General features: G+C 40.0%; 1 protein-coding gene across 1 annotated transcript in view; it reads left to right on the top strand.

The window, feature by feature from the left end:
• rsrc2 (arginine/serine-rich coiled-coil 2) overlaps positions 1–12,856 on the top strand; it is a 28,280-nt gene extending 15,424 nt beyond the window's left edge. Inside the window, exons 9-11 of the mRNA XM_048555941.1 lie at positions 1,918–2,141; positions 8,512–8,601; positions 12,112–12,856. Of these exons, the coding sequence (XP_048411898.1) occupies positions 1,918–2,141; positions 8,512–8,601; positions 12,112–12,294 (497 nt within the window). The 3' untranslated portion in view covers positions 12,295–12,856. The remainder of the gene's footprint in view (positions 1–1,917; positions 2,142–8,511; positions 8,602–12,111) is intronic.
• The last annotated feature ends 264 nt before the right edge of the window (positions 12,857–13,120 follow it).

Below are 13,120 nucleotides of genomic sequence, written 5' to 3'. Positions count from 1 at the left end.
GCAGTACTTGGAAACTGATAGCTAACCTAGAGTTATACCGTGCTAATGCATTTGTTTTTAAAAACAAAGTAATTAATTAAAATTAAATGCTAAAGATATCATATTTTTGCATGGTTGGATTTGATACCTGTATTGATTTTGCCAATCACATTTGAATTTAATCTCTCAATACCACTGTTACCAGAGATTCCTGTATGTGATCTATCTTTTCATTGTTGATTTACAAGGAACTTATTGTTAGATCGCAGAACGTTCAATCATACTGCAAATAAAGTTACTTTGTTAGCCATCTTGAAGAGCAGTGTTAGAATGTTTTTGACCAGTGGATCTGAAATACTTGTCAGTGTTCACCTGTACCCCTCTCTCCCAATTCCATCTTTAGCTGGTGACTAATCCTGCTGCTGCCAATTTCAGACTTGAAGATTATCCCCCCTCTGAATTCCCAATTTGAATAAATAGTTTGTGTCTGTATCTTAAATATAAGTTAGTTGTCAACTTTCTACATTTAAAATACAAACCAAATCAGTGCCATCTATTTTTGTAATTTTAATTCTTTAAATCCCAGATTAAGTCATTGTATCCGAGTTTACTCACTTCCGAGATCGGTTTTCTTTTGTTTGTCCCTATAACCGAATGTTGTATTCCATATGGGGTCAATACAAGGCATTAGTATACTAAGTCCTCCAGCATTATTTTTGCATCCAAACCCCTTTTGAGTTAAAAGCAAACATTCCATTAGCCTTTTTGTTCCTATGTGATGGTTTTCAGGTGTGTGTGTGTGTGTGTGTGTGTGTGTGTGTGTATATACACGCGTGCGTGTGTTTATTTGCTTATTTCATTGTCAAGGTGAGTGTTGAAGGCATAGCCAGTACTTATCACCAATGTCTAGTTGACTCAGGAATGTCAGGATGGCGCTGTATGTGCTCCTGCAGTGCTGTGTAGGAATCATAAGATTTTGGTTCAGAAGCACTGAAGGAGCATAAGTGCATGTCCACATTAGGATGGTTTGAGATTTAACGGTGTAGTATTTGCATGTGTGTGCTGTCTTTGTCTCTTGCAGAGGTGAGCCTTTTCTTGTTGCTATCATAGGAACTAGGTAATAATATTGCAGTGCAACATGTAGATAATGCACGCAGCAGTTGCTTTATGAAGGAATGGATGATTAGACTACTGAGTAAGATACCAATCACATTGAGTGACTGATCTTTTCTGGATGTTGTCAAGTATCTTGAGCCTAATTGTAGCTTTACCAATTCAAGTAAGTGAGAGCATATTCCATCACACACCAGAAAGATTCCTTGTTGCTGGTGAGAGATTTTCAGGTGATCTGCTTACTGCAGAATTCCCAGTCCCATGAAATGCTTCTTTGGATATGGAATTTATGTGACTGGCAGAGTTCACTTTCTGAGAAGTAGTAAAGCTACACTTTGATAGTGGCCCAGCCAGGAAATGTAGACAGGATGAAAATTGCCATTTTTAAGCCCAGATCTGGATGTGGTTCCAGTTGTAATAGATCATGTTACTGTGTGAAGAATTATTAGTGGAGTTGAATGTTTTGAAATCATCAGCAAAGATTATTTCTAATGGTGAAGGTTATTGATGAAGCAGCAGAAGATATTGTGACCAAGGATACTGTTTTGAGAAATCTTGACAGTAATATTCAGGGTCTAAGATGTCTCAGATTTAAAGAACCACCTCATACATCATGTGTGATTGTGACTGGAGTTTCATTGGGGTTTGCAATTTGTTTCTGAGCCACATTGTTGTCAGTTGCTGCCAAGAACTGAAGAGCAGTCACTGTGACTTTGCCTCTTAACCACACTTCGTTAACTACTTGATACATCTGCGTATATATGCTATTTGCAGTTGAATTTGTCTGAGCAAATATGCATAATTATATTTCTGATGTCTTAACAGTTAGTAGTGGATCAGTTCTCAATGTTGCTGCTCTCCTGGCATCTGGTACTCAAGTTACACCTCAGATTGCAATGGCTGCACAGATGGCAGCACTCCAAGCAAAGGCACTGGCTGAAACTGGCATAGCGGTGCCTAGTTACTACAACCCAACTGCTGTCAACCCAATGAAGTTTGCAGAGCAAGAGAAGAAACGTAAACTTCTCTGGCAGAACAAGAAAGAGGGGGTGAGTTTGAATACACTTCTATTAGTTACATCACTGTTGCACTAAAATTGATACAGAAATCTGGTGTAACAATGTTAATTTCATGCACTTTTTAAAGTTTCCTTTTCTCCACCCACTTGCCCCAGCCATTAAGCCGATGTTGAAATTGGCATAGCTTTATGGATAAATTCCTTTTTCTCCCACTTACTTTGGCTTTAAAAGATTGCCCATCCTTCAAATTTTTTTTAAACTATTACTTGCTGTATTTTGAATTCTTACGGTTTTATGTAATTAGGTTAAAGCTTCCAAATCCTGTGTTAGAAAATGTGATTGCAATAATAGGTGTTCCTGCATCAAATACAAATGTCATTCAATACAGATTTAATTTTTAAATTGAATTCTCTTGCATCATGTATCTCTCTGGAGAAGATCGATGCCTGAGAACTCCAGGCTTGCGAACGTTACCAAATTGAATGTGACTTTAAGCAACACGTGAAAGCTGATCATATGATAACTGGAATTAGCCACCTGCGCTTTGAGAAGTATATTTTTACTGGTGAGATAAAAGGCTGACTTAAACAACATTGAAACATTCTAAATGGCATCACAGCAATATAATGTGTGCTGATTCTGTAGCATGAGGTTACATATATTTAATAGCAGATGGAAAAGCATTAAATTTAATTCCTGTATGGGATGGTTAGGGCGTTGAATAGATGTTCAGGGAACAATGGGAATCTTAATCAACAAGTTGATAGACAACAGAAATTGAAAGTTTTCCGTATTGTATTGTTTTCCTTAACATAGAATTATTACTGTCATACCGGATTGGTAAGCAACAGAGGCTCAATTTATTTGGAAGTCCCAAACAGCTTAGCTGAATAGACAAACACAATTGCAGTTACAGAGCAACTACTTACACATCCTTAGCCTATCATGCTGATGCTAGGAGTCCTCATGGTTGCTGCCAATTAGAGCCATCCTGTTCATTGAGTCATTTTATCCCCGAAAGTAGATCATTCCCTTTTTTCCACCTGCCTCCCCTGCCCCCAAGATAAAATGCCATGTACCAACAGTGAAAATGTATATACCTTAAGTAGCTGCAAAAAACACGAACAGAAACAAGAATTGAAAACTTGATGAGTTTAAATTGGAGTCTGTATAATCCATCTGAACCTTGTGCCATTGCTGCCTCCTGGAGTTTTAGACTTCTCACTTGGTTGTTCTCAACATACATATATGTTGATCTGCTGCATGTTTGTGTCTGTTGTTAGGATGTTCTCCCACTCATTTGGTGTATCCCTGATTTGGCTTCTGTTTATCCCCAGTGTGTTCCATTAGGTGTTATGACTTTTGTATATTCTACGCTTGCTGCCCACTTTAGATACCTCTGTGGATAATATGTATGACTCTTGATTTTCTGTCCTATGCGTAGATTAGGTAGTTCCGCACCAGCATATTGGTAATGTTCATTCTTTGTTTTTCATTCTTCCTTGTTTTCCTTTTGGGGAAATTGGACATGTGCTTTCTTGGCAAGATTATCCTAACTTGCCTTTCGTACATGATCTCTGGTGACATTAAGCCTTTTCCCAGATGTGTAGCTCTTGAGTGTAGCCTAGTCTTGCAAAATCCTGTTCAGCCACCATTAACGCCATGGTAAGCACCTTGACAAGGCACACCAGTGACTTAGCAAAACCATTGCATCTAAGGTAATGTGATGAGGTTATCGTATGACTTATGCCTGAGTTTACGTATGTCTGGATTGCCCTGCTTCAACATTGTGGTTCATTTGTAAGATAACTTTTCAGATGTACTAAACAGACTGGATATTGCAATCTCTTATGCTGCTGGAAAATCCAAAATTGACTTGGAAAAATCATTGCCCTGTATTTGATGTTAGCGATCATTTTGAGCAATGGGAAACTGGAAGAGAGGGGTTTATTGTGCTTTAAAGGAAACGAAAAGCCAAAAGATTAAAGAAAAAGCAGCTTGCCCACTATTTACAAAAGTCACATTACAACCTGGAGAGTGCCCAGAAAACCTTTTAACAATAACTGCGATTGAGTTTTGGTTTAGTTGTTGGACAAACTAACTTGGAAAAACCCTAAGATTGGTGCTGAAGGTTGCCAAGCAGCAGCCTCTGAACTGAGGTAGTCTTTTAATATTCAGTTATGTTAGGTGTGGCCGTTGTTGAGTGCCTTGTCACTCCAAATGAAGAATTTTGGGGCAAAAAAACCATGATGTTTTACATATCCGGGCTCCTGTTTCCCAACTAAATCTGAAATCAGGTCTGAAAATTTCAATTATTTAACAAAAACAGAAATTGGAAAATCTCAGCAGGTTTGGTGGCATTAGTGGAGAGAAACTAGTTAATGTTTCAGGTCCAGTGACCCCTCTTCAGAACTGATGGTATGTAGGAAAAGGATGGTTTTTAAGTAGAAGATAGGGTGTCTTCACCAACCTTTCCAACCTCTCCCCTAACCTACAGGTAAATGGTAGTTAAGAAGGCATTTAGCACATTTGCCTTCATTGCTCACACCTTCATAGTGGTTGGGATGTCATGTTGAGGTTATACGGGATGATAGCAAGGTCTGTCTTGGAGTACTGTGTCCAATTCTTAGTGCCCTGTTATAAGAAGGATTATTATTAAGCTGCAGAGGATTCGGAAGAGATTTATCAGGATGTTGCTGGGATTGGAGAGTTTGAGTTATAAGGAGAGGTTGGATAGGTGGGACTTCTTTTCGCTGGAGTGTAGGAGATTCAGAAGTGACCTTGTAGAAGGTTGTGAGGGGTATAGATGAGTGAACGGTGTGTCTTTTCCTTAGCGTGGGGGATTTCAAGACTAGAGACCGTAATTTTTAAGGTGAGAAGAGAGGCTTTTAAAAAAGACATGAAGGGCAGTTTTTTTGAGTGGTTTGTGAATGGAATGAACTGCCAGAGGAAGTGTTGAATGTGGATACAGTTACAACGTTGAAAAACCATTTAGGGAAGTACACGAATAAATGTTCAGAGGGATATAGGCCCAGCATAGGTAGGTGGGACTAGTTCAGTTTGGAATTGTAGTCTGCATGGCCTGGTTGGATCAACTGTCCTGTAAGACTCTGAACTTGTCTCCATTGTTCTCCCAGGCAGTGCATTGCAAATCCCCATAACTCTTGAGTCAAGAAGCTTTTCCTCATCTCACTCATCGTTTGTCTTGCTGACAGTCTGGCAGTTATGACTCCTCGTTGCTGACATAGCAACTAGTGTAAATACAATCTCAGAATTTTGTTCATAATTTTGAACATCTCAATAAGATCACCACTTATTCTTTTCTGTTCCAAGGAGAAGAAGCCCTGATGTCTCTAATCTTGCCTTGTATCTAAAATTCCTCATTCCTGGTATAGTTCTCCAGGGCTTTAACAGTCTCCTGATTGAAGGTTATTCAGATGTAAATATGCACCCGGTCTTTCAGGCACTTGGGGAGATCTCTAGCATGCATCCTGTTATTCCTGCCAGTATGCCGTACATGGTTTTTATCATTGTGCAGTATTGTAGCTGCTTGTTGCATCTCCTCTGGGACGAGATCGGCTCACTCGCTTTCTGCACCCTGGTTATTGTGCCAGTACCTATGCTGAGAAAATGGTAGGGACACATTCAGGAGGTGGAGAAGGGCAGAGTAACTAACTGTGCGATCATGGGAAGATTGGGAGTTGAAAGTCTGAGCACCTGCTGAGAGGGACTTTTCCAACTTCAGTATTTTTGAGCAATGAAAATTTACATACAAGGACACGGCATGTAGAGATTTATGGGCACAATAGAGGGAGCTGATTGGAGAGTACAGATAGTTCTCCTGTAATGCGATAGTTGCATTCTTGCATGATCTTGCACAATGGAAAGTCATGTTATGTGGAAATTGCTATACCTGTACAGCAGAAAGTTCACGTTATGAACAGTGGATGCTGTTTGGATAATTGGGTTACGGTCAATTTGTGTTAATGAAACAAGAATTATCTTAGAACTATCTGTAAGGGTGAACAAGTTCTACTGTCTGTTAATCTCGAGTTTATAGTTAATAGTAGAAAAGGAAGTCAAAGTAACGTTAGAAAAAAGTATAAGCTTAAGATATGGAGAGAATTAAGTCAAGTGCAGTGTCTGCCCTGTGACATGGGGACTTGTGACCAAGACACACCCATGTGCAGGAAGTGTTAACAGTTGCACAAGCTTGAATTCCAGATTTTGGAACTTGAGCAGCGGCTAGAGTCGCTGAGGCACGCCTGCAAAGCAGAGAACAAATGTAATTGTATTGCAAGTTAGAGGCATGCGGGTAGCATGGGAGAACTGGTGACTGCCGGGCCGTCTGATAGAAATAGGCAGGTACTGCAGGAGACCCCAGAGATCTTGTTTACTAAGCAGCTTTTTGCTCTCTATATTGATGAGAGCAGTGTATGTTTTGAAGAGTGCTTCAATGGCCAAATGTATGGTGCTGAGTGTGGCCCAGCAATACAAAAGGCCAGGAAGAAAATTGGAAGGGTAGCATTAATAGGCGATTCGTTAGGAGAACAGACAAGTGTTTCTGCAGTCGTCCATGTGACTAGGATGGTGTAATGCCTCCCTGTTGTGGGTGTCATGGAGCAGCTGCAAGATTTTTCTGTGGGCAGGAAAACAGCTAGAAATTGTGGCCCACATTGGCAGGAATGGTTTGTGGTCCTGAAATCTAAATTTTGGGCATTAAGTAGAAGATTAGAAAACAGGACCTCCTAACGTAGTAATCTCCAGATTACTCCTAGTGACATTTGCAAGTGAATACAAAAACGGGAAGATAAGGCAGATGAATGCATGGCTGCAAAGATGATACATGAGGAAACTATTTTAGATGCTGGGACACTGAGACTGGTTTTTGAGGGGAGATCACAGCCAGACAACTTGCATCTAAACAGACCTGGGACTGAGCTTCTTATAGAATGTTTTGCTAGTGCTGTTCTGGAATGTTTAAACTGAGAGTAGGAGACAAGAGATAATATTATGAAGTAACAGTAAGGTACAGGAAGTGCTGGGAGCAGCTTTTCCCCCTCGGTTAATGGCAGTGCAGCAACTAATGGCAGTGCAGCAGCCCTGAGGTTCCACGTGTGACAGTCAGCATTGCAGTGCAGTTCTCATCATTGATTTTTGGTTTTGGATGAAACTGCCACAGTAGGGATTTCTGAGCTTTGTACAGAAGAAAGTAAAGTTTGAGGAATGTAGACTGGGAGAGACAGGTCGCAGTAAAATAGAAAACGGAGTGCGAGGAGGAGATTTAATCGAAGTTTTCAAACTTATGGAGTGCGGACAGATTGGACGGAGGAACTCTTCCTACTCAAGCCTGTATTTTTAGTGTTTTGCAAAGGAAGCAAATGTTGGGTGAGCAAGTAGTTATGAGTGGTGGAGGAAGTTGAACTGAGCCATTCTAGAGACTATTGAATGATTGTTGTTTAAATTATGTTCATGGACGTGGGAGAAAGGTATTGGCTTAGAGAGCCAGTGTGAACACTAGGCCAAATTGCCACCACTTGCACTGCAACAATTCTATGATTCGTGTTTCTATAATGCGTGTTAACTTAATTATTCCTATATTATCAAAAATCCAGTTCTCTGACGTATTAAAATGAATAATTCTAAAATACCACACTAAGAAGAGGGTTTAGAAGAAACTTAGATTGTTAACTTGGAATGCTGTGTCGCTCAAAATAGTTGAAGCAGAAGTTCTTGTTTTTGGGAGGAAAGCTGGATAAATATTTGAAATAGAGAATGATGCAAGATAATGGGTAGATAACTAGACATTGGGGTTTGTTCTAAATTTGACTAGAAGAGATGCCAGTCTCCTTCCTTGTCCCTGTTCTTTCTGTGGTGTAAGTATCTGTGCTATAGCAAGGGTTTGAGTAAGAGAAAATTAATAGTTTTTATTAGCCAGTTAGTACAAATTGTCTGTCAAATCAAATTAAATTGTACTTTTAAAAAAAACTTCAGGAACGTGTGTTTGAACCGGAAATGCCATGTTTCTTGCATTTTTATAGTGGTGCATTGTTAATACTTACAAATGTCTGGGACCTGCATGAAAGTGACCTCTGTCAGTTGTGATTAAATTGTTCCACTAAATCTATTACATTACAACACGGCCAACTGTTTTGTTTAGGCTACAATAATATCATGGTAGACGTTGAGACCAACACAGCTGAACACAATAATTGTAAATAGCACCAGAGGAAGATCTGCTTATATATTTTTAATTGTGTTTTTTTTCTCCTGTCTACCAGCCAACATTTTGTCTCTGTGTAAGATGTTATTTTAGACCTGTGACTTGTGGTTTTCTTTCTCCAAGTCATTTTGGTGCACCTGTTCTGGATTTTCACATGCTCTTTGTGTTCTGTTATAGGATAAGTCACAGACTGCAGAATTATGGGAAAAACTAAATTTTGGTAACAAGGACCAAAATGTTAAATTCCGAAAACTGATGGGCATCAAGGTGAGTTAAGAACAGCAACCGTAGAATTTATTTTTAAATGGCACGTTGATTTTTGTATAACATTAATACTGTTAGAATGAAATGATGTAACCATCCTTCCTGGAACCATCATTTGAATCTCTTGAATCCAGCTCTGCCACAGTGCACAATAGTTTTTTTTTGGTCAGATTCACAAAGGATATCCAATATAACTGACCCCTCCTAGTCTGTCTTGACTTGGAGAACAGTCTTTGCTGTGGGTGACAATACCATTCTCCTCCAGTGCCTCTTTGTTAACATCCAGTTGACCAACGCATGTCTCTCTTGCTTCCATCGTAACACTTGCAGTGGCTGTTTCCTGGACCTGCGGCATTAATTCCTGGCAGTTTATCTAAAGGTCCCCTCGGCTCAGCACAAACAATTTTTCATCCTACCCTGCATACCCTACATTTGACTATTCTCCATGTCCCTATCCAAGAGTTGCTTAAATGTTTCTAAAGTATCTGACTCCACTACCACTGCTGGTAGCACATTCCACACGCCCACCACTCTCAGTAAGGAACCTACCTCTGACATCTCACCTATACCTTCTTACCATCACCTTAAAATTATGCCCCCTCGTAATAGTCATTTTCACCCTGGGAAAATGCCTCAGACTATCCGCTCTATCTATGCCTCTCATCATCTTGTACACCTCTATCAAGTCACCTCTCATCCTTCTTTTCTCCAACGAAGAATGCCCGAGCTCCTTCAACCTTTTCCTCATTAGACCTGCCCTCCAGCCCAGGCAGCACCCTGGTAAATCTCCTCTACACCCTCTCTAAAGCATCTACATCTTTCCTGTAATCAGGTGACCAGAACTGAACACAATATTCCAAAAGAGGTCTAACCAGAGTTTTATAGAGCTGTAGCATGACCTGGCGGCTCTTAAACTCAATCCCCCTGCCAATGAAAGCTAACACACCATACACCTTCTTGACAACCTTATCAACTTGGGTAGCGACTTTGAGAGATTTACGGACATGGATCTTAATATCCCTCTTCCTCTACACTGCCATTAACCCTGTATTCTGCATTCAAATTTGACTTTCTAAAAGGAATCACTGCACACTTTTTTTTTCTGGGTTGAATTCCATCTGCCACTTCTTTGCCCACCTCTGCATCCTGTCAGTGTCCTGTTGCAACCTACAACAGCCCTGCACACTGGCCACAACTCTACCGACGTTTCGTGTCATCAGCAGACTTACTAACCCATCCTTCCACTTCCTCATCCAAGTCATTTATAAAGATCACAAAGAGCAGAGATCCCAGAACAGATCCCTGTAGAACACTACCGGTCACCAAGCTCCAAGCTGAAAACTTTCCATTTACTGTCACCGTCTGTCATCTGTTGGACAGCCAAATTCCCATGCCTCCTTACTTTCTGAATGAGCCTACCATGTGGAACCTTCTCAAATGTTTTGCTAAATTCCACATACACCACATCCACTGCTCTGACTTCATTGATGTCACATCCTCAAAGAATTCAGTAAGGCTTATGAGGCATGACATGCCCCTCACCAAAGCCATGCTGACTATTTCTAATTAAACTATGCTTTTCCAAATCCTCATAAATACTATCTCTCAGCATCCTCTGCAATAATTTTCCCACCACAGAAGTAAGACTGTAATTTCTAGGATTATCCCTATTTCCTTTCGTGAACAGGGGAATGATGTTTGCCACCCCCCCCCAAAATCTTTTGGTACCACTTCAGTGGACAGTGAGGATGCAAAAATCATTTTAAGGTGGTAGCAGTCTCTTCCTTTGCTTCCTTTAGAAGCCTTGGGTATATTCCATCTGGTCCAGGAGACTTACCTATCCATGTGTTTTTCAAAATTTCTAGCACTTCCTCCTTCCTAACATCAACCTGTTTCAGCATGTCTGCCTGTTTCAAGCTGTCCTCACAAACGTCAAGGTCCCTCTCACTGGTGCCTATTTAAGGACCTTCCCTACCTCCTGTGACTCCATGCAACTCCATGCAAGTTCCTTCCACTATCCCTGATTGGCCCTACCCTCACTCTGGCCATCCTTTTGATCCTCACGTAAGCATAGAACACCTGGGGGGTTTTGCTTGATCCTACCCACCAAGGTTTTCTCATACCTCTTTCAAGCTCTGCTGAATTCATTCTTCAATTCCATCCTGGCTACCTTTGTAGACTTCTAGACCCCTGTCTGATTCTTGCTTCCTCAGCCTTAAGTAAACTTCCTCCTTCCCCTTGACGAGGTGTTCCACATGTCTTGTCATCCAAGGTTCCTTCACCTTACCACAACTTCCTTGCCTCAGTGGGACAAACCTATCTAGTATTAAATGACCTTCACATTTCTGTTGTCCTTTTGTGTTATCTGTGCTTATCTAATTCTGACCTTTTGAGCATTCCTAATCTTAATTGTTTCAAATAACTGGCTTTGTCTTCAGTTGTCTGTATCCTAAATTGAATTCCCTTGCTTTCCTCCATTTAGGACACTCCTTAATACATATCACTTTGACCAAGCTTCTGATCATCTCATCTCTGTGTCTTATACTCCCAGCAAAGTACAGCTCTTAATAGGGAATCCTAGTGTCAACTGGGGGTTGGGGGGAAACGCCTGTACAAATATAATCTTAAAATTTACATTTTTGTGGCTCTTCAATAATGTTGTATTACTTCAGCCAAGGATCATCCTGAGTGGCTGTCATTTAACGATGAATAATTCCACTTCCAACAACAACTGGATTTTGTAGTTCATGACTGATTGATTGTTTTTAAACAATCCAACTATACTCTTAATTATTGCATTGTTCTCCTGTTTGCAATAATGGTGGCATTTTATCCAGCTGTCACAACTGACTTCACCGAGTCAGCTAAATATTGAAGGATAAGACTGAAGCAAATGGAACCTGTCTAAATGAGCTACTCTAAGCCAACATGTAAACTAGTTTGTCATGTGAAAGTTCAGGTAGAATGGGCCCAAACTTTCTGACATTGAGAACTTTGGGAGGTATTCTTATTTAGAAATAAAATTCTTTGGTGGGTTTGAGGGTTTGGATTCTTGAGAGGTTGTTTTCCCTGGTTGGAGGCTCCAGAATTAGGGTTGACTTTTCAGGGCTGAGTTAAGTATCTTCATTCTAAAAGTTGCAAACCCTTAATTCACTACACATGAGGGCTGTGCATGCTCAATTGTTGATTATATTCAAGGAGGAGACCAATTAGATTTTTGGATACCAAGGAGATTAAGGGATACATAGGATGGAAAAGTGGGATTGAGGTAGAAGATAACCTACAAATATGCTGAATGGCAGAGCGAGCAGTTGCGGTGAGCTTACTGAGCTGCTGTTCTTACTATTTCCCATGATGTTGTGAATCTATGTAAAGTGACAGTCCTTATGCTGAAAATGGTGTGGTGATGGGAAAGCATGTCTCCTTCATGGTTCCAAAATTTGCAACTATGAAAGCATGTTGAGGTTTTAATTATCTGGTGTGACATGTCATTTTGATTTAATTATCTTGCAGGATGAGGAAGAGGTAGGAACCCCAATACCAAATCCTGATGAAAGTTTCAAAACTCTAAAGCAGCAGGAAGAAGTATTCAGGAACTTGGATGCTCAGTATGAAATGGCACGATCACAGACCCACACACAAAGAGGAATGGGCCTTGGTTTCTCCTCTTCAATGAGAGGAATGGACACAATTTAAGAACAAACATTGTGCTCAAGCACATTTTTTTAATATTGTCTTTGTCCATGTTGGAGATTTAAAGCTTCATATTGACTTACACTTTCCCACTTACTGAAAAAGCTAGCTATCTAGCTTGCATGGTTGTTGCAATGCAAAATAATTTATTAAAAAAAGGTTTTGATTGTCAGGATAACCGGGTGTATCAACAATCATATTGTGATAGTTATTCTTCCTAAATATTGGGACTTCATTGAAGAAAGAGTTGATGGCAGTTTGGCAACTAGGAAAAGGGATGTTCTGTCATTTTTTTTGTTTGAAGTGCTGTATGCAGACTGACTTCAGACAGCTCACTGTCATTCATGTTTTGTTGTAATACTTCATGTTGCTGTATTATGTGATTGCTTTTGTACTAAAACTTGTACAGTTATTTTCATCTATTGAAATGCAAATGATGACTGTGTAGTTGTAAATTAGGATTTAGTTTGTATGTAAGTACTTATTCTGGTGCTGAAAAGCGCTTTATAGTGCACTGTTCATTATCAAGCTTCCTGGACAATAAATGGATGATTTTCAATACAAATGCTTGTGTAACGATACCAAAAATGCTTGAGTACAATCAGTAATTTTAACACCAGCGTACATGTATTTTAGTTAAAAGATGACCCTCCCCTTTACAAGCCCCATCAAACATTTGAATGGATGTGAGTTTGCTCGCTGAGCTGGAAGGTTAGTTTTCAGACGTTTCATCACCATTCTAGGTAACATAATCAGTGAGCCTCCGAAACCTTCATGAAGCTTCGTCAGAAGCTCACTGATGATGTTACCTAGAATGGTGACAAAATGT

The sequence above is a fragment of the Stegostoma tigrinum genome, chromosome 26 (assembly GCF_030684315.1).
Source record: "Stegostoma tigrinum isolate sSteTig4 chromosome 26, sSteTig4.hap1, whole genome shotgun sequence".
NCBI lineage: Eukaryota > Metazoa > Chordata > Chondrichthyes > Orectolobiformes > Stegostomatidae > Stegostoma > Stegostoma tigrinum.
This window is presented reverse-complemented; position numbering and strand designations above follow the sequence as displayed.